This window comes from Leucopleurus acutus, assembly GCF_964270905.1.
Source record: "Leucopleurus acutus genome assembly, chromosome: 2".
In the NCBI taxonomy this organism is placed as follows: Eukaryota; Metazoa; Chordata; class Mammalia; order Artiodactyla; family Delphinidae; genus Leucopleurus; species Leucopleurus acutus.
Genome location: NC_139143.1, coordinates 91,366,669 through 91,388,659, shown reverse-complemented (window position 1 = coordinate 91,388,659; position 21,991 = coordinate 91,366,669). Strand labels below are relative to the sequence as shown.

Genomic DNA, 21,991 nt, shown 5'->3' with positions numbered 1-21,991 from the left:
GAATGAATGAAATAATTTTTTCTGTAGGGGGAAACTATGTTTAGACTAAACAATGATTACTACAGCTAAAGGTTATAAAGTGGGTACCTATCCCTGGGATTTTGAATTTTTTACATCTTATAAGTTGTATACTATACTTTAGTACCTACTCAAGTGCATATAATGCTTCCCTGATTTAATAGAGCATCTGTCCTCCCCGTGTATGTGCGTGTGTGTGTGTATACAAACACATACTTTTTTGGAAACATTTAACTATGCCACAACATGTTTTCTTGTTTAGATCGTGAATTCAAGACCAAGATACTCCTGGGCCCTGGTGACTGCTTATTTGAACTGAGGTGTAGTGGTCAGGAGAAAAGAGCTGGAATGTTAGTCTTCTAAATCAGAGCCAGTAATATCACCCACTCCCCAACTCCCTGCCACTGCGGAACCATTTATGTGCCGTGTCCTCAGCATCAGATGTATCTCAAATGTAGAAGAAAACCCTCGGAGGAAGTAGAAGGTGCTTTACAGATGGGATTGCTGATGGCTCCGTTAGTAGTAGATCAGGAAGCTTCCTTTTGTTTTTTTCCTTTGTTTCTGAAGCGTCTCGTTTCTGTAGCTCCTACAGACATAAAAGCGAGACCTGCTCTTTCAAGGTTTGTGAGCTTACTAATTGTGTTTCCTCTTTTCAGCTCTATGTGGCCACGGAGGCCATCCTCATTGCGCTGGTCGGGGCCACACCGTCGTACCACTGGGACCTGGCGGAGCTCCTGCCGAACCAGAGCCACAGCAACCGGTCGGCTGGTGAGGACCAGGCGCTCGGGGCCTGGCTCCTGACGGCCAACGGCAGCGAGATGCACAAGCACGTGCACTTCAGCAGCAGTTTTACCTCCATCGCCTCCGAGGTAATGGCAGGAGCAGGGGACAGGCCCTTCTGACCACTGAATGAGCCCCCTGGAGCCATTGTTTGGTCTTGTTGATTTCAATCTCAGCTCACCTTCCAATCGCTTTCTAGTAAATTTGAGAGTTAAAGGAGAATATCCTAGGGAAATACATTGTTCTTCCTTCTTACTGCAAATGGGAGAAGCATGAGTCCTACCAAACTAGTTATAGATGAAGTAAGACATAAACTCCAGAAGAGCCCCATTTTGATTAGAGTATCCTTTTAAAAAGTGAATTAGGGCTTCCCTGGTGGCGCAGTGGTTGAGAGTCCGCCTGCCGATGCAGGGGACGCGGGTTCGTGCCCCGGTCTGGGAGGATCCTACATGCCGCGGAGCGGCTGGGCCCGTGAGCCACGGCCCCTGAGCCTGCGCGTCCGGAGCCTGTGCTCCGCAACGGGAGAGGCCACAGCAGTGAGAGGCACGCGTACCGCAAAAAAAAAAAAAAAATGTGAATTAAAACTTTCATGTCTTTTTCTTTTTCTTTTTTTAAAAAATTAATTAATTTATTTATTCATTAATTTTTGGCTGCGTTGGGTTTTCGTTGCTGCATGCGGGCTTTCTCTAGTTGCCGCAAGTGGGGGCTGCTCTTCATTGTGGGGGCTTCTCTTGCTGTGGATCACGGGTTCTAGGTGTGCGGGCTTCAGTAGTTGTGGCATGCAGGCTCAGTAGTTGTGGCTCACGGGCTCTAGATTGCAGGCTCAGTAGTTGTGGCGCACGGGCTTAGTTGCTCCGTGGTGTGTGGGATCTTCCCAGACCAGGGCTTGAACCTGTGTCCCCCGCATTAGCAGGCGGATTCTTAACCACTGGCCACCAGGGAAGTCCCCATGTCTTTTTCTTATATCCCCCAAAATTAACAAAGTAAAGAGAGGGAAATGTAATGGCTCATCTATAACATCCACAGTTGATGTTTAAGTCCAGTCCTGTGTGTAGACTGCATGGGGCACCTTGACTGTACAACATAAAATACAAATGGTACTGCCCAGTGTGGGCAGAAACCCTTACCTTCAAGGGGACTTTCCTGGCCAAGAAGGTTCTGGTAAGGAGAGCACCGTCTGGGCCAGCCTGAGTTATATAAGCTGAGGATAGATAGTCTGGTTAAGAGAAACCCTGGGATAAGAGGTGCAGGGCCCAAGCACAGCTGGAAAGCACAGGTCCTGGTTGTTAAAGTGTTGAAATACTGTGTGTCCTTTGCCTGCTCTCCACAAGCTATCCATTTGCACACTGACACCCTAGCCCAGTGGCATTTTCATGACAACAATCCAGTCCTGTCATCCCTCACCCAAAAACCTCCAGTGGTTCTCCCACCACACCCAGAAAACAGTGAAACCCTACATGTTACATTCAAAGCCCTTCACCCTCCCCAGCTTGGTCCTGGGTGTACTTTCCAGCCCCATTCTACACTTCTCTCTGCCTCCCCTGCTTCCCACATGTGCCCTGAGCCCTCAGCCCATACCTGTTACCTGCATCAGGATGGCCCCAAACACTCACCCTCGCCTCTGCCTGGTGAAATCCTAACCTACCCTCTACTGCTCACTTGACCATTACCTTCCCTGAGAAGTCTTTCCTGACCCATTCCCCAGAAGAAGTAAATACACTTTTGTTTCTGCTCCAGCAACAGTTTGTTTGCACTTATGTGACACACTGTAGTTTGTGGTTCAGCTCTATTTTTTTAAGTCCTTGAGGTCAGGAATCATATTTTGGTCGTCTTTGTATTTCCATGGCTTTCTGGCCACCACCACAATAACTACCATCACAAGTATCACCACTACTCAGCTATAAAAATAATAAATAGCATTGTGGAATGATGACTATATGCCAGACATTGTAATATTTTACAGCCCTTATTTCATTTAATCCTCAAAATAATTTTATGAGGTAAGCATTATTTTCTGCATTTTATAGATGAAGAAATTGAGACTTCTTGAGGTCAGCTAATAAGGGCAGAGCTAGGATTTGAACCCAAATTTGTCTTAACTCAGAAGCCTATGCTCTTATTATTGTACTTTTTAGGGACCTATCCCATCTAAATTGGTATGCACATCTCTTAGTTCTTTTTTTTTTTTTTTTTTTTTTTTTTTGCGGTACACGGGCCTCCCACTGCTGTGACCTCTCCCGTTGCAGAGCACAGGCTCCAGATGCGCAGGATCAGCGGCCATGGCTCACGGGCCCAGCCGCTTCACGGCATGTGGGATCCTCCCGGACCAGGGCACGAACCTGTGTCACCTGCATCGGCAGGCGGACTCTCAACCACTGCGCCACCAGGGAAGCCCTCTTAGTTCTTTTTGATAGGTTAACAAAAGCCAAAGAACTTTAAAAGTTATTTTATTTGGAAATAATTTCAAACTGACAGAAATTTCAAGAATAGTTCAGAGAATACCCTTATATCCTTTAGTTTCATCTGTTGGTAGTATTTTTCCTCACTGGTGTTACTGTCCTTCTCAATTTTTTAAAGCCATCTGAAAGTTGCACATACTGCTGTTCTTTTATACCCAAATACTTCAGTGTGTATTTCCTAAAAATAAGAACATTCTCTTACATAAACACAGTACAATTATCAACTTCAAGAAATTTAACATCGATGCTGCAATCTTATCAGATCTACTCTCCACACCCAGTTTTGCCACTTGACCCAGTAATGTCCTTGATAGCGGTGGTTTTCCCCTCTTGCATTGAATTCAGTTTAGGATCACACATTGCATATAGTTGTCATGGCTTTTTAGTATCTTTTCACCTTCAGCCTTTCTGTTTCTTTCATGATATTATACTTTTGAAGAATGTATAATCTCTCCCTTTTTAAAAATAACAGTGTTCTCCATTTTGGGTCTGTCTGATGATTCCTCATTCAGGTTATGCATCCACAGTCAGACTGGTACACAAGTAATGTTGTGTCCTTGGAGGATCACACGGGAGACACACAATATTCACCTGCCCTTTTTGGGTGATGTTAATTTGACCATCCAGGTATTGCCTGATTTCTCCCCTGTACAGTTTTTTTTTTCTTTTCATTTCAAGAAATAAGTAATCTATGTGGAGTCGAGTCACTTTAAGATTGTGCTAAATTACTATTCCTTATCAGAAACCCCTCCCTCCAATTTAGCATCCTTTGATGATTTTTTCATAAACCAAGCTAGACTATGATGGTTACAAAATGATGAATTCTTAACTCTAGTGCTTCCTCTACATTTGCCAGTTGGGCTTTTTTATTTTAATTTAGGTATAATTGACATATAACATTATAGTAGTTTCAGTTGTGCAACATAATGATTTGCTATTTCTATCACTGTGAAAAAATCACCATAACAAGTCTAGTTAACATTCCTCACCATACGTGGTTACAAAATTTTTTTTTCCTTCTGATGAGAACTTTTAAGATCTATTCTCTTTGGAACTTTCAGATGTGCAATACAGTATTAACTGTGGTCACCTTGCTGTACATAACATCCCTGTGACTTATTTATTTTATAACTGGAAGTTTGTACCTTTTGACCCCCTTCACTCATTTCAGCTACCCCCTCACCTCTTGCCTCTGGCAACTACAGTCTGTTCTTTATATGTCAGAGCTTGGGTTCATTTTTTGTTTTTCGTCTTTTTAGATTTTGCTGTAAGCAGCAGCCCTTTCTTCTTCCTTGTCCATCTGTCTGCCTGTCTGTCTCTATCTCTTCCTCTTCATCTCCCTCTTCTTTTCTCTCTCTCTCTCTCCATCTCTCTATCTCTCTGTCATTAGTATGTACTAGTGGATTCCTAGTCTTTTCAATTATTTATAATTTATTACAGCTTTTAATTATTTTGGTGCTCAGATTATCCCCAATTTACCAGTGGGAACCTCTTCAAGCTGGCTCTTGTCTCCTTTTTTTTTAATTAAAGTTTTTATTTTGAGATAATTGTAGATTTACATGCAGTTGCAAGAAATAATACAGATAAATTCTGTGAATGCTTTGCCCAGTTTTTCCCAATGGTAGCAGCTTGTAAAATCATAATATACTATCACAGCCAGGATAATGACATTGATACGGCTAAGACACAGAACATTTCCATCACCACAAGGATCTGTTACCATATATATATTTATATATAGCCACACCCACTTTCCTCCCTCCCCAGCACTGTCTAATTTCCCTGGTAACCACTAATCTTTTCTCCTATACTTTAATTTCATCATTTCAAGAATATTATAAAAATGGAATCATACATGTAGCCTTTTGGGATCAGCACTTTTTTTTTCACTCAGCATAATTCTCTACAGACTCATCTAGGTTTAATTATATTACTTTAGTTATACAATAAGTCTTATGTACAGGTAGATTGGTTCCTCTCACTTTATTCCTTTTCAAGATTGTTTTAGTTCCTTTGGCTTTTCATATAGAATTGGTGTTAGTCCTTTAAACATTTGGGAGAATTCTCCAATAAAATCATCTGGGTCTTTAGTTTTCTTTTTTGGGGGTTTAAAAATTATGAATTCAATTTCCTCAAAAGTTATAAGACTATTTAAATGAGCTCTATTGTGTTGTGAGTTGGGGCAGTTTGTGATTTTCAGAGAATTGGTCCATTTCATCTAAGTTTTCAAAAATATGTGTGTAGCATTGTTCATTGTATTACTTTATTATCCTTTTGATGTCTGCAGAGTCTGAAATGATATCCCCTTTTATTACCTGATATTGGTGATTTGTGTCCTTTCATATTTAGTTACTCATCTGTCCTGATAGAGTTTTGTCAATTTTACGGTTCTTTTTAAAGAACCAACATTCTGTTTCATTGAACGATCAAGCATAATTTAGAAAACTCAAGAGGAGAAGGAAAGTCTGTTGTATTTACATTGTTCTTTCTTCCTTCCTGATATTCCAAAGTCCCTTCTTTTATGTTTTCTTTCTTTTTAGAGAACTTTCATTAGCCATTGTTTTAGGGTAGTTCTGATGGCGACAAATTCTTTTAGTTTACCTTTATCTGAGAATATCCTGGTTTCCCCTTCATCTCTTGTTTTCACTAGTTATAAAATTCTTGGTTGACGGTTCTTTTCTTTCAGCATTTAAAAACTCCTGTGCTACTTCCTTCTGGCCTATATGATTTGTGATGAAAAATATGGTATTTGAATTTTTTTTTCCCCTATAGGGAAGGTGTCATTTCTCTCTTGCTACTTTTAAGGTTTTTTCAGTATTTAGTTTTTAAAAGTTAGATTGTGATGTTTCTTGGTATGGATTTCTTCAGGTTTATCTTATTTGGAGTTTTCTGAGCTTCTTGGATCTTCAGGGATGTATCTCTTAAATTGGGAGATACTCAGCTGTTATTTGTTCGTGTACTTTTTTTTTTTTTTTTTTGGTACTTCCCTCTTTCTCCTTTCCCTCTAGAACTCCAGTGACAAAAATGTTAATTCTTTTGTTCCAGCCCCACAGATCCCTGAAGGTTTGTTCTTTTTTTTTTTTAAGTCTATTTTATCTTTGTTTTCAGATTGGGTATTTCCTGTTGTTGTATTTTCAAGTTTACTGATTCTTTCCTCTATTCTGCTGTTGAATCCATTCATTGTATCTTTTAGTTTAAAATTTTCTATTTTGTTGTTTTTATATATCCTCTTTCTTTGCTGAGACTTTATCTTCGTTGAGTCTTTTTATTTTGTCATCTATTTCAAGCATGTTTACAAGTGCTTATGATGGCAGCTCTAAGATCTTTGTCAGTTATTTCTATAATCTCTATCATCTCAGTGGTTGTCTTTTTTCATTCTACTTTGAGATTCTTCTACTTCTTGGTATGACAGATTATTTTTGTTTGAAACCTGAAGTTTGGGGGATTAGGCTAAGAGATACTGTGTCTTATTTAAGCCTTCTATTTTAGCTGGCTTTCTATGACACTGCTCTGGCACAGGAAGAAGGGAAGGGTGTTTCATTACTACCGGCAGTGAAATCCAGTCTCCCCACGTGGTCTCCACTGACACTGGTGGTGGTGGCGGTGTTGGTACTGGCGCAGGAGGGAGGGGAGCTTTGGCAGGAATGAAAGTGCTGGCTCCTACTTGTCTTTCGTGACACCACCTGGGTGGGGTGGGGTGGAGCGACTCATCACTGCCTGACCAGGCGGAAGCCTCGGTTCCCCACTTAGACTTCGCTGGTGTAGATGGGGTTGGAGCCCCAGTTGGTAGGTTTATTCGTTTATTTTTTGGGGGGTGGTAATTGGCCAGAATAAAGCAGTGATTGCCCAAAAGCCTTTTGTCTTGCTGGGCTGCCCCTCGCCTGGGCCTTTTGCTAGAGAGCAGACCTCACTGGGACTTCTTTTGTGGCTCCTCTTAGCATTTCTGAGTCTCTGGCTTCTCCAGTACCCAGTCTAGGTGTGTGAGGTAAAGGGAAACCCAGGGAACTCACCACTGCACCATTCCTTGAGTCCCAAGGTCCTTAGCTGGTCTTCTCTCCACCTTTCAGAGTTGTCTTAATGTTTATTTTATGTATAATGTCCAGGATTTTTAGTAGTGCATAGTAGGGGAAACAAGGAAAAGTACATGCGAAAGAGTTCCTGGACCCAATTCCAACAAGCAGTTCTCGGATGCCAGCAGTATGTGCGAGAATTCAGCTCAATTCTGATACTATCTACCCAGAGACAGAATGGAATTCCACAGGTAAAGGGCTCAGCTCCACAAGACTGCCCTCTACTTCAGATGCCAGTCGCAAACACAGGTTACCGGTGCTTCTGACCATCTGACTATACATCAGAAGTTCCCATGACCTCCTCTTCAGGCTCAATTAATTTGCTAGAATGGATCACAGAACTCAGGAAAAAACCATTTACTTACTAGATTACTGGTTTATTATGAAAGGATATTAAAGGATACGGAACAACAGCCAGATGAAGAGCTGCATAGGACAGAGCATGGGGAAACAGTGCAGAGCTTCCATGCTCTCTGAGCGCCACTCTCCCCAATCTCCACGTGTTCACCAGCCCAGAAGCTCTCCGAACACCCTCCATTTGGGTTTTTATGGAGGCTTCATTACATAGGCATGATTGATTAAATCATTGGCAGTTGGTGATTGGTTTAAATTCCAGCCCCTCTCCTCTCCCTAGAGTTTGGGGGGAGGGATGGGGGTTGAGAGTAAAAGATCTAACCCTCTAATCACATGGTTGGTTCCCCTCGGCAACCAGCCTCCACCCTTGGGTGGGACCCAAAGTCACATTCCCTGAAGCAGTTTTCAGGAACTAAGGACAAGAGACAACCCATTGCTCTTAACTTAAGCTCAGGAATTCCAAGGGTTTTGGGAGCTGTGAGCCAGCAACTATGAATGGAGACCAAATATACATGACAAATATATCTGCATTTGGTCATCTGAATGACCAAATATATATTTCTGCTATAAATCACAGTATCACAGTATGTTTGCTCCTATGTTTAGCCTAATTTTTATATTCATGTTTACTCCGTCTTCCTGGAGCTGAAAGTCCTGTGTCCTTTTGATGTGTCCATCTTTTCTTTTATTTTTTTAATTTTTTTGAGCACTTCGAAAATTTTTGACGTAACAAAATAGTCCAGGTTTATCTTGCATCTCCCTGCTCCAACTGTGGGATTAGGTATTTCTCCAAAAAGCCCTGGTTCTATTTATTGCCCCCATAGGATTGTGAAATGGGTGAGAGCCATCGGTCTGCTTTCCAACAAATCCATTAAACACATTATAATGAAAGTGGATCTCAAACCAAATTCTGCCACATGTATAAATGAACTTATTAACTTATTAACTCAATTCTTATTCTCAAGGAAGCTCCAAATAAACTATCTTGCAGGCTTTAGAAGTCTCAGCTCTGCTTTTATAGGTGTTCTGTACACTGCTTGTATGGCAGGTTGCTACAGGAAAACCCCAGTTTTCCATAGTCAGGGTACTACGGAAAATAGTACTTCCCATCAGCTTCAAGCACACGGAAACTTCCAGAGTTCATATTGGCTCAGGACCAAGGAGGGGTTTTAACCTAGGGCATCACCCCTATAGATAGAGTACAGAACACATTGGATTATCTCTAAAATTCATGGAAGGGTAGTGAGTGTCTCTAAAATATGTTGAACTAATCTGTTATCTTGAATGTGTTTAATTTCACTAGGGATAGCCTATGTTTTATATTCATCATTGCTAGTCAACAGGCCACTATTTTAATCAAGAATAAGCAAAGCACCCGTTGTTGATGGAGACAATGATTACAGAAGCCCTTGTAGTAGCTCCCTCTGAAGAATGGGCTTTTTGAAGGGAAGGCCAGCTGACCACCAGTGGACAATGCAACCTTAATGCGAATGCTCGTAGTACCAGGGTGAGAGCTTGACCTAACATTGATACAGAATATCCCACTGAACGTGCTTAATACTTTAAAGTAAATTAGATAACATAGCAGCACTATGCTTCAGCATCACAGACACTCAACAAATTTCAGTAGAATTGAATTAAATGAATACTTAGGAAATCTGTGATTAGGAGCCCTTTTATGTTTTTGTTATTTTTTTTTTTTGCGGTACGCGGGCCTCTCACCGTTGTGGCCTCTCCCGTTGCGGAGCACAGGCTCTGGACGTGCAGGCTCAGCGGCCATGGCTCACGGGCCCAGCTGCTCCGCGGCATGTGAGATCTTCCCGGACCGGGGCACACACCCATGTCCCCTGCATCGGCAGGCGGACTCTCAACCACTGTGCCACCAGGGAAGCCCAGGAGCCCTTTTAGATATCACTGGAGGGACACAATTCTTAGCAAATGTCATTGAGCAATGACTACTTGCCCAATGCCAGAGAAACCCTTGATACAGAGAAGGAGAGTGCTGTCAGACCCTATGCTCTGGAACGGCAGGAATGGGTACCCTGGTCACCAGCTCCTCTGCTGTGCTGGTACCTGGGAGGCTCACCCTTAACACTGCTTGACTGGAGGCTGAATATGGAGGGAAGGGAGCCCTGAGGGCTACTACTTCCAGGACAAAGAGTTGGTAGATGCAGGAGAAATGGAATTAGATAGCTTCCCCAGCAAGTGCTGAAGGTCTGTAAAGCAGCTCAGAGAAAGAGGAGATAAAGGGCTAAGATGGCCCTTACCTGACCTACCCGTGATAGTATCCTCAGGTCCCTCTTCTAATTACCACTGCGTGTGTCTGTGAGTGACTGTCCCTCCTGCAATCTGTCTTTGTCAGACTGTAACTCTGTGTCTGCCTGCCTGCTTTCCTTCCTTCCCTCCTCCTTTTCTCCCTCCTTGTTTCCTGTATCCCTCTGTCTCTGTCATTTCATCTTTCTGAATCTGTTTCTGTCTATCCCTAGCTCTCTCCATCTCAGTTTCTGTCTCTCTGTATTTATCCCATTTCTTCATCTCTGCCTTTCTCTGTGTCTCTGTCTCACTGGCTGTCTCTGAATTGCCTTTCCGTCTCTTTCTCTGATGTTTCTGTCTCTGTCTCTCTGTGTATATCTCCATGTGTCTTTCTCTTTTACATTTTCTTCCCTGCCTTCTCTCCGTCTTCCTGGTTACTCGCCTGTCCTCTTTCTCGTTCCCACCTATGTCGCTCCACTGAGATACATATACTTGCATATACAGTTATCCATATTGATTATACATATACCACTATAGATTTATAAATACACGATACTTCCCCCCCACGGTATAGAAGCACACATTATGTTCCCATGCCATCAGAAGGTCAGACAGTTCTCCACCTCCGAGGTGTGTCTCAAGGCGCAAACATCCCCTGCACAGAAAGTGACCTTCAGTCTCCAGCAGGTGCTCCAGAGCTATACGTGGGGGGGTAGGGGGCCTGCCCAGCTGCACAGCTGGTTGATATCAATGTGCCGCTCCGTGGGATCTCCAGGGGATGTTCCATGGAGAGTCTGGGGGTCACGGTTTAGGGTGAATTCTCTTGGAGCATCCCAGATTCTCAACCGGCTGCTCCCAGCCTGTGTGGGTTCATGCTTGCAAGGGTGGCTGTGGCCTGTCTGCCCTGGCGATGGAGGAGCACGGGTGGCATCGCTGGCTGCACAGTGGGACAGAAGTCCACAGTCCCCACAGGCTCCTCAGCTGCAACGAGACTGTTGCATACTTGGCAGAGAGTTTGTGGGTGAGATGATGAGTCTTGTAAGCGTTATTAGGTAGAGGCGCGTGAAGAGGCAGATAACCGGGACTACTTCCCAATGCCCTCTCGTGTGAGAGGCCCCCTCCCAGGGGCCTTCCACGTGTGCTGCTTATTTACTCCTGCCAGCAGCCCTACCCTGTAGATTAAACAACTGACATGTAGAGAATTTTTTAAATTGCCCTAAATCACATATTTAATAAGCCACTGACCTGGGACTCAATGGGCCAGCCCATATTCTTCCCATTACACCAGTGATTTTCAAACTTTTTTTTTCCTCTTAATAAACAGAATCCTTTAGTTTTGAATGGCGCCTCAGTTGGCATTTCAGTATGAAAAGAGCTGGGCGCTGTGCTGCTATCACTGAAGAGGAACAGAGGCCAGGGCCTAGCACTCTGCCGCCAACAGCCAGCCCTGCCAGCTGCGCGAGCCCTTCCATGGGGAACAGGGCAAGAGCTGAGCTCTGCCTGGGAGGAGCGGATGGGAGTGTGGGTGCATGGATCGGTGAGAGTGAAGGTTAGCAGGGTGACTGTGGGTGATAGCACATGGTGCACGCACATTGGGTTGAAAGCTAAGCAAAGTAGATGCTCACCTCCCCCGGCTGCCAGTTGCCTGCTTGAAATTGCCTCTGACAGAGCGAATTCTAAGGGAGAAGGGCAAACAGTCGTAATGTTTGTATCGCGGCTTGCAAATGAAAAATATATGACTGTCCGGGTTCAGAGTAGCTGGGTGAGTTAGTGTCACGGTTGGTAAATGGAGGAGCGTGGCCACTGATTTCTGTGGCCTTTCTACAGTGGCATGTGACAGAGTCAGGGAGGGGGGCAGGGAGTCAGGCTATTTGTATCCAGCTCACAAGGATCCTGGCTAGCGGACCCACACAAACAAATCACACAAGTACTACAGAAGTAGTAATGATTCAGTTCAGCTTTCATAATTGTCAAGCCCAAATAAACTTACCCGTGTCCTGATCTACCCCAAAATAACAAAGAATCAAATAAAACAAGCAACAACTCCCATGCCCCTCAGCGGTTCGCCTGCATGTTCAGAACTCAGCAGCCTGCCGCCCTGGTGTTCATAGCATCACCACATCTCTTTGCATATGTCCACGTAGACCCAGTGCGAGGCTTGTCTGCTTTGCATTTTCAGTGCAGAATCTCATGTCTTCCCTGAAGTCATTTTATTTCAAGGTACAAATAAAGTGTCTCCCCTGTGTGCCCTCATCTCCAGCGCTCAGAGTGTGTGAGTTCCACACAGGTTCACACACTCCACTTCTACCTAGGACATCAGAGCCCCAGTCGGGTGGTGTTCCAAGTCCGGGAGTGGTTTGGCGCCGGTGGTATGGGTGGCGTCCAGGTTTCCTGCTGCCGCTACCAGAATGACAAGAGTTAGCAGGGAAACGGCAGCAGAGGGCAGAATAATGAGGTGATGATCGAGGGGCAGCGGTGCCAGGAGGGATGGCAGCGTCAGCCACTCTTCAGCCAGTGTCCTTGAGGAGCTGCTGCTCTCTACGCTTGCTCCCAGTCGCATTCCCCTTCACTATGGTGGAGTGCAGCCCCAGCCAAACCCTCCACCTGGTTGCTTAGCATGACTTTACTTTTGCTTACTGCTCTAGTTTTTCAGTTGTTCCTTCAAATTTCCAAAGTGGTGATATGAAAAGCAGCACTCAAACTTTGCCGGTAAGTTGGTAAATATCCTTAGTATACAGTCTGTGTATGTAGATAATACATGTTTCATATTGAAATTATTCGGTATAAAATGAGAGTTAAAAAAAAATTATAAAGTCTTGTTGACTTCTCATATTAAATTCCTGAAAATAAATATCAAGATAGAGTCTACAGAACTCTATAGTGTAAGGAGATTGTCTTAAAAATACACATTTGAAAACTCCTACCCTCTACCTTATTACATTCAGGTCAGGCCTCGCAGAAGTTATTCATGGAGGGTTTTGGGGAAGGGTGAATAAAAGGTTATGTAGATGTGATTAACTTGGTATTAATGCAAAAAAAACCCCCTCTAATCTATGAGTCTTGACTACTTTAAAATGAGCTAATAGCCATCGGGGTGAATTTATGTAGCAAATTGCTGTCTGCTGTATTCAAATTGTTCCCTGAGCTCTGACTCATTCAGAAAGCACCAAATATCATGGAGACACACAATTATCATGCTTAATTCATGTTTGCAACCAAAAAGAGTAAGGTTGGAATCTTTAATATCATTGTGGATATTGAAGAACTGAAATTGACTGATGATTATCTTGAGATTAATATATTTTCCCCAAGCCATACCCTGGGGTCAAAAGACAGAGTATTAAAACTATTTGAAAAATTCACTGCAATAATTGCTTTAGGGGCTAATTTTTTTTAATGTCTTGCTTCCTTACGCCTGTACTACTGATTGTTACAGGCTGCACACTTCACCCATTAAGTGGTAATTCAGAGTGACAACTACATTGAAATGAAGCAAGTTAGTTAATCACCGTGAAACTGTTCCTGAACTACCCTGTCCAAGTACTCCCTAATCACAGGAAGCTTCTGACGTAGAAGGGAGATTTTCCTGTACAAAGCCGTAAATATTTTTATGGGACATAGGGAACAGCGGAGGGCTGAAGTTTGGCTGGAATTGTTACCAGAACCATTCAGAATTTTTCTCAGAACAGTTGTGCACCGGTTGTGCAGAGCCCTGGGGGATGCACTGCAGGGGTGTGGGGAAAGCTACTGTCTGATCCAGTCCTGCAGCCTTGAAATACTGACACGCGGGGAGTCAGTCTGGTTCGGGCTCTGGTGATCTGACTTAGAGTTCATCAAAGCAGGACTTTGGGCGAAAAGGAGCTTGATCAATAACACGTGCCCAGTCTTCTTTGCCCATTTTCATTGGCCCACCGGTCAGCCCGCGGAAGCTGCTTTAGTCTTTTTTCTTTATGGTCAGGCAGGCTACACCCCTGAGTAGCCATGGGTTCTGTCCCCGCTTCCAGGGGAGGCTGAGTTGGGACTAGTGACCTCCTCTGGGCTCGTGAGTGAGTGTGTCTTTGGAAGAGACACAGCAGCCAGATGCGGGGCTTGGATGCCCCTCTCCGACCTGCTAGAGCCACTGCCTGGCTTGCGGGCTCACTGATACTCTGTGTATCATCTGTGGCAAAGTTCTTACCCCTGCGAGATCCCCGTGCTTCTAGTGGGGTATCTGTGGACCAGCGAAATTGCTTTCAGGGCCACACCGCTTCGATCACTCGGGCATTGGGAAGTAGATGTTTCAATGGCACAGAGTTTGCCTTTACAGCTTTTTCAGCCACGTTTGCAGAAAACTGCCGTAGTTATGTTTCTCCTTAACTGAAGTGTTCCGTTTGTCAGATTGGCTCTAGGAGGAAGGAAAACCCCTCAAATTTCAAATCTCCCTCACATTCCCTTTTACGAGAAAGCCATTCAGTGGCTCCCAGGAAAAGATGATGAGCTAGATAGTTTCCCAGGTGTATGTAAACTTACAACTTGATGCTTGAAGTCGTGACATTGAGATAGTGTATATGAAGATGCCTGTAAGACTCTAGCATTCACTCTTATTGCATAGATCAGCAAATATTTAATTAGTGCTGGCACTGCCAGGTAAGCACTTGGGATGTAAATATGCCCTTAGGAAACTCAGCATCATAGGGGAAGAGACAAGTAAACATATAATTCACCATACATCACAGCAGAAGCAAAAATAGGAGAGAAGGCAGAAAAGACAGAGTGGTCAGCCCTGCTCCCTGAGTCAGGCAGGACTTCACAGGAGGAGGAAGGGTGAATAGGAGCTCATTAGGGGTTGAGGCGGGGTTGGGGACAGGTGTTGGGGGCAGGGGCACAGCCCACAGGAAGAGTAGTCAGTTTCTGTAAGGTAGCAGGCTTCTCGGAAAAAGTGGAGTGAGTAATGTTTGTTTTCCTTTGGGGAGTGGTGCCCTCCCTGGGCGGCTGCAAGGCATGGTCCTGCATTATTCATGTGTGGCTAATGCAGAATCATTCACCTACTGATGGCCAAAGCAAGGAAGACGGGAAGGGCACAACCTCCTTGGGGGAGGAAAATGACCCACGCTTGAGAAACCTCAGGGGAAAGGGCTTTTATTTACCATGCACCTCCCCTTCCATTAGAGAGGTCTCTGGTTATAGCATGTTTTTCAACCCCTGTTCCATGAAATGTCACCATACATTAGTGGGGGGGGCACGGCGGGGGGGGGGCAGAAATGGGCAGCTCAGGTCACAAGGGAAAACTGAAGCAGAGACAGACAAATTCATGACATTGACTGCCAATGAGAAGTTGCTCAGAGCAGAGGCTGGATGTGTGTCTAAGGGTCCTTCTTGCTCCAAAGAAGTCTTCCTAATATTCATGACCAACTTAACAAACATCTCTTATAATCTGCGTTCTAGGCCAGTGGGGAAGGATAAGGCAGCGCAGGACTATTCAGCAGAGGAAAGAAAAGAAAGCAACCTGGGGATGGTTTGTTTGTGTCCATGTGGCTACACCAGGGTGTCAGATAGATAGTAAGTAAAGGATAAAAGTTCAATTAACACACCATTGTAAAGCAATTATACTCCAATAAAGATGTTAAAAAAAAAGTTCAATTAAAAGTTAGAAATTTTATTAAGTGTTTGTATTTAAAGCATACACTGTAGAACGAACTAAATCTACTCCAAAAAATGAGTAAATAAATAAACAAAACCAACTTGGAAGTTGATTTTAAAATTAATTATTCACATCCCCTCATGCCCAGCCTTTTCCTTGTCATTTCCCAAGCACCCAGGCCATGGAACCTTCACTTCATATTTGACATGCCATCTTCCTTTTCTCTTTTCCCTCTCCTTTCTGCCTACCCCTGGTTCTGTTACCCTAAGCCATAAGGATCTTCTTATTTCTAGTATTTCTTCTAATATTCATTTGATTTTTTCCATAGCTTCCTGAATGGAACACATGCTAAAAAATAGAAAGTTGTTTTTTTGTTTTGTTTTTTTGCGGTATGCGGGCCTCTCACTGCTGTGGCCTCTCCCGTTGCGGAGCACAGGCTCCGGACGCGCAGGCTCAGCGGCCATGGCTCACGGGCCCAGCCGCTCCGCGGCATGTGGGATCTTCCCGGAGCGGGGCACGAACCCGTGTCCCCTGCATCGGCAGGTGGACTCTCAACCACTGCGCCACCAGGGAAGCCCAAAAATAAAAAGTTTTTACCCAGCATATTGTAATTTCTGTGCTTGTGGTTTAACATGCTCAAATATACTGTTATATCATTAGTTAGCTCCAGAATTCTAAGACTCAACTAATTCAAACATATGGTGCTCAAAGAAGATTTTGAGGCAGATGTCTTGGCGTTAGGGCCAGAATCCACTGCTTGTGTGATTGTGTCTGAGCTGCAGTTTGTATCATCTATAAAATGGGAATAATAAATATCTATTTTAAAAGGTGGTTGTTTTGGATTAGAGGAGAATATTATATGAAAGTTGGATGGTTATTAATTATTTGGTTCGAAGTGGCATACTCCCATTTGACATATCTTTTTTGAATTGAAATATAATTGACGTTCAACATTATACTCGTTTCAGGTGTACAACATAATGATTCAATATTTTTAATATTGTGAAAAGACTGCAATAAGTCTAGCTTGCATCCGTCACCATACATAGTTACAAATTTTTTTTTCTTGTGATGAGCACTTTTAAGATCTACTCTCCTACCAACTTTCAAATGTGCAATATGGTATTAACTATAGGCACCATGCTGTACATGGTCTCCCCATGGCTTACCTATTTTATAACTGGAAGTTTGAACTTTTTGACTACCTTCACCCATTTTGTGCCCCTTCCCCTGCCCCTCCCTGCAACCACCAGTTTGTTCTCTGTATCTGTGAGCTTTTCTTTTCTTTTTTAGAGTCCACATATAAATGAGGTCATACAGTATTTGTTTATCTTTCTCTGACTTATTTCGCTTAGCGTAATGCTCTCAAGTCCATTCATATTGTTGCACATATCAGAATTTCCTTCTTTCTCATAGCTGAATAATATTCACATGTATATATCACATTTTCTTTATCTACTTATCTATTGATGAATATGAGGTTGTTTCCATATCTTGACTATTGTAAATAATGCTGCAATGAATATGGGGGTGCGTATGTCTTTCCTAGTTAGTGTTTTTATTTTCTTTGGATAAATACTCAGAACTGCTGGATCATATGGTAGTTCTATTTTTTAATTTTTTGAGGAACCACCATACTGTTCTCCACGGTGGTTGAACCAATTTATATTCCCACCGACAGTGCGCATGGGTTCCCTTTTCTCCACATCCTCACCAACCTTGTTTCTTATCTTTTTGATAATAGCCATTCTAGCAGGTATATCTCATTGTGGCTTTGATATGCATTTCCCTGATGATTAGTGATGTTGAGCACCTTTTCATGTACCTATTGGCCATCTGTATATCTTCTTTGGAAAAATGTCAGATCCTCTGCCCAATTTTTAATCGGATTGTTTGGGGGTTTTGCTATTGGATTATATGAGTTCTTCATATATTTTGGGTATTAACCCTTTATTGGATATATGATTTGCAAATATTTTCTCCTGTTCAGTAGGTTGCTTTTTCATTTTGTTGATGGTTTCCTTTGCTGTGCAGAAGCTTTTCAGTTTGATATAGTCCCACTTGTTTATTTTTACTTTGGTTGCCTTTACTTTTGATGTCAAAGTCCAAAAACTTATCTCCAAAACTAATGTCCAGGAACTTATTACCACCTATGTTTTCTTCTAGGAGTTTTATGGTTTCAGGTCTTACCCTCAAGTCTTTAATCCACTTGGATTTTTTTTTTTTTAATCTTTGTGTATGGTGTAAGATAGGGGTCCAGTTTCATTCTTTTGCATCTGGTTTTCTCAATACCATTTATTGAAGAGACCGTCCTTTCCCCATTGTATATTCTTGGTTCCTTTTTTGTAAATTTATTGACCGTATATGCATGGGCTTATTTCTGGGCTCTCTATTCTGTTCCATTGATCTACATGTCTGTGACACATCTTGGATATATATTTTTATTACTCAGATGTTAATTTTATTTTTAGGATTATATAAGCATGCAATCCATTTTAAAGCAATAATTAATTTTTTCAAATTATATTTCTGCCATGTCAGAAAAATGATTTGTGACAGTTCCTTAAAGCTTAAGGTTTGATGATTTCAAGGGAGATGCTTAAAACATATTTTGTTACCACCTTATCTCAAGCTTCACTCAGTCTGTGGTTGATCTAGTCCATACTAGTGGTGTCAGATAATACCTGCTCATGGATGAGTCAGCCTTAGTATATCCGGCTTGAATCTGTTCTGTTCTCTGAGGTCTCCACCTTGTCCAGCTGGCCTGGATCACTGTAATAACCTTGACAGGTCTTCCCACACCCATGCTTACAGTTACTCTTCCATTCTCTGAATTGCACCTAGAGCAACTTTTTTTTTTAAAATTTATTTTCTTGAAGTATAGTTGATTTACAGTGTTGTGTTAATTTCTGCTGTACAGCAAAGTCAGTCAATTTTATATATATATATATATATATATACCTTCTTTTTCATATCCTTTTCCATTATGGTTTATCACAGGATATTGAATATAGTTCCCTCTGCTATACAGTAGGAGCTTGCTGTTTATCCCTTCTGTATATTCTAGTTAGAGCAACTTTTCTTGACATACACCAATACTTTATCCCTTTTTGAGAGATACCATTTATTCTTAGCCTCTAAGCAGTAAGAATCCTAATATTAAACAAAAACCTCCCAGATGCTTCCTTAATGTCCGGTCAATAGTTACTGTCTCAACTCTCTGCTTCTGCTTGCCTGCCTTTTTTCCCTCTTTAAGAGCTGGAAGGCCTGGCATGGCACCTGGCTCTGTACTCAAACCCATATTTGCCATATTTATGTTCCTTTCGTCTTTTCTTTTCAAGGCACCTGCTCTTGGTGTCTATCCCCAGTTGTGCCCGATTTTCTCTCAGGTCTGCTTTCTTTAGATGAGTGAATGATTGTACCAGTGCTTTTAATGCTAGGCTCCTTATATCTTTTTTGAAAATACAGTATGATAAATGAACTTAAAAACTCAATATAGTGATTGTGGTAAGCATATGAACAAAAATACAGATGTTGGTTATGAAACACAAATAGATTAACTATAGCTAGGTCAAACTGAGGCACTGAAAATATTTTGTCTTTATATTCTTCCTTTTCTGTTAATGTATGGGAAAAGAAAAGTAGATTTTTCTATTTGCAAGTGATTTTTCAATTTGAAGTGAACTAATATAAAAAGGAACATTCTGCAGCTTTAGAATTTGGCTTATCATTAAAAATAATAGGAGAGGGCTTCCCTGGTGGCGCAGTAGTTGAGAGTCCGCCTGCCGATGTAGGGGACGCGGGTTCATGCCCCGGTCCGGGAAGATCCCACATGCCATGGAGCGGCTGGGCCCGTGAGCCATGGCCGCTAGGCCTGCGCTTCCGGAGCCTGTGCTCCGCAACGGGAGAGGCCACAACAGTGAGAGGCCCGCGTACCGCAAAAAAAAAAAAAAAAGAAAGAAAAAGAATAGGAGAGTCATCACTTTAATCTCTAGCCAATTAAGGGTTTGAGTGACTTATAAATTTATGATTTTTAAAATGTAAAGCCTCATAAAGAACACATGTTTCGGGGCTTCTCTGGTAGCTCAGTGGTTGAGAGTCCGCCTGCTGATGCGGGGGACACGGGTTCATGCCCCGGTCCAGGAGGATCCCACATGCCACATAGCAGCTGGGCCCGTGAGCCATGGCCACTGAGGCTGCGCGTCCGGAGCCTGTGTCCCGCAACGGGAGAGGCCACAGCAGTGAGAGGCCCGCGTACCACCAAAAAAAAAAAAAAAAAAAAGAACACATGTTTCAAGAATGTCACAGTCATCATATTTAGGTTTCTTATAGTTTAATTTCTGGTATCCTGGTGGTATCCTGGTTTGGGTTTTACCTTGTTACTAAGTATTGACCAAAGGGACAAGAAAATAACCTAGTAATTGAGTCTAGCCTGGTGGGTGACCTCTTTCTAAAACTGTAAAAATAGGTCATCCCCCAATACGTTTTCTCAAATACTGTAGGGATCACTCTCCTAGTGTATTATTGATATATTTTGTCTGAGCTTTGACAAAATGAAACTCTTTAGATCATATAGTAGGTATGTGATAAGTATGTAAACTATATTTGGAAAGTTTTTAATATTGAAAACAAGACAAAACATTTAAACCAAAATTGCACAATATTAGGGCACGGGGAATGTGGAAAGTGGATTGTAAACACATTGTTGTAAGTGCTTGACTTGGCATTCGTGAGTCAGCCATCCCCAGTTCACCTACATCTGTCAGTGAGATCTCCTGGGTTCCATTTTTCACATTCTCTAACTTGCTTTTTTAAAACCTGGCAGTGCTTTTCAATTTTTCTATCAGTTCCTGCATGTATTCCAGAAGAAGTAGGAAGATGCATTAACCCAGCCAGCATTGACCTGAAGAAAAACTACTAGAAATTACTTTGACACTTAAAACTGGCAGCCTAAGAATTTGAAATTTGCTGGTCAAACATTCCTTGGGCCATGTCTTCCTAAATTTGCCATCCAAGTTGATAGTTATCCAATTGCTAGAAGGATAGTATTACAGCCTTTTTGATGAGTTTGAGAAGTTCTCCAAATGGTTCACGGGGTAGTTGATGATGGAGCAGCCACGTCGACCTCTCCTTATTGATTAAACACAAAACCAATCAGTGTGAGCCTGAACCTCTTGGCCATGTAAACAGACCAGCAGAATTGAGGTGCAGGATAGTCAAAGCTAAACTTGCAGGCCAGATTTTAAAGGCATGAAAGCACCAAAACAAACACTAAGAATATGAAGGACATAAAAGCAAGTATTTGAATTCCAGGGTGTTAACAAGGCCTAATTGTACTTGTTTTTTATTGGCCATTGTAAGAGAAGGGATATAGCCCTGGGACGAATGCAGCCCTGTCTTCTCTAGGCCAACCTAATATTTAATTCATTTTTCAACCTGGAAAACTATCCTCATATGCATTCCTTGTAAGTTGAAAATTCTGTCACAGAACTATCCATACATCCAAAATAAGTTAATTTTTCACAAAACAATTTCTCCTTCAAATTCCAAACCTCTTTTAATCATTTTGTGTGAAACTTTAAAATGTATTTTACCATTTCCTTTACAGATCCTCGAATCAGGGCTTCTTAACATGACTTAAGCTTTATTGATGACTCAGGCCATACTTTCTATAGTGTTTGGTAACTGGAGGCCTTGAATCAAGAGGTTGAAGAATGTTTGGAGCGGGGGTACTAGAGGAAGTGGGTGGAAGTCTAGGGAATGGTGAGTGGGCTGTCCAAAATCAAGATTTTAGAGGTGATGCTGTTGTTGAGAGTGACAAGGTCCAGGGCAGGAATTCTTAACCTGATTGCCTGTGAGAATCATCTGGAGAACTTAAAAACATATGCAGTGCCTGGGCTCTACTGCAGTGTCGTCAGGGACACAGCCTTTGACTTCACTATCACTAACAAGTGACCCTCTTCATCATGGTCTTAGGAGGTAGAGCTCCAGCTTTTTTTCTTTTCCATACACACATTATCTTTTTTAATTTTTTAAAATTATAGTTGATTTACAATGTTGTGTTAGTTTCAGGTGTACAGTAGTGTGATTCAGTTTTACATATACATATATATATATATATATATATTCTTTTTCAGATTCTTTTCCCTTATAGTTATAACAAAATATTGAGTAGAGTTCCCTGTGCTATACAGTAGGTCCTTTAATATTGAAAACAAGACAAAACATTTAAATCTTATCCTCCTAATTTATCCCCCGCCTTCCCCCTTGGTAACGAGAAGTTTGTTTTCTATGTCTGTGGGTCTATTTCTGTTTTGTAAGTAAGTTCATTTGTATCTTTTCTTTTTCAGATTACGCATATAAGTGATATCATATCGTATTTGTCTTTGTCTGTTTGACTTACTTCACTTAGTATTATAATCTCTAGGTCCATCCAT

The 21,991-nt window shown here is 42.2% G+C and overlaps 1 protein-coding gene across 1 annotated transcript in view; it reads left to right on the top strand.

Moving 5' to 3' along the window:
* Window positions 1–21,991, top strand: part of SLC22A15 (solute carrier family 22 member 15) — a gene marked incomplete at its 5' end in the record, with an annotated part of 79,231 nt that overhangs the window by 11,912 nt on the left and 45,328 nt on the right. Inside the window, one exon of the mRNA XM_082832359.1 lies at window positions 675–887. Within this exon, the coding sequence (XP_082688485.1) occupies window positions 675–887 (213 nt within the window). The remainder of the gene's footprint in view (window positions 1–674; window positions 888–21,991) is intronic.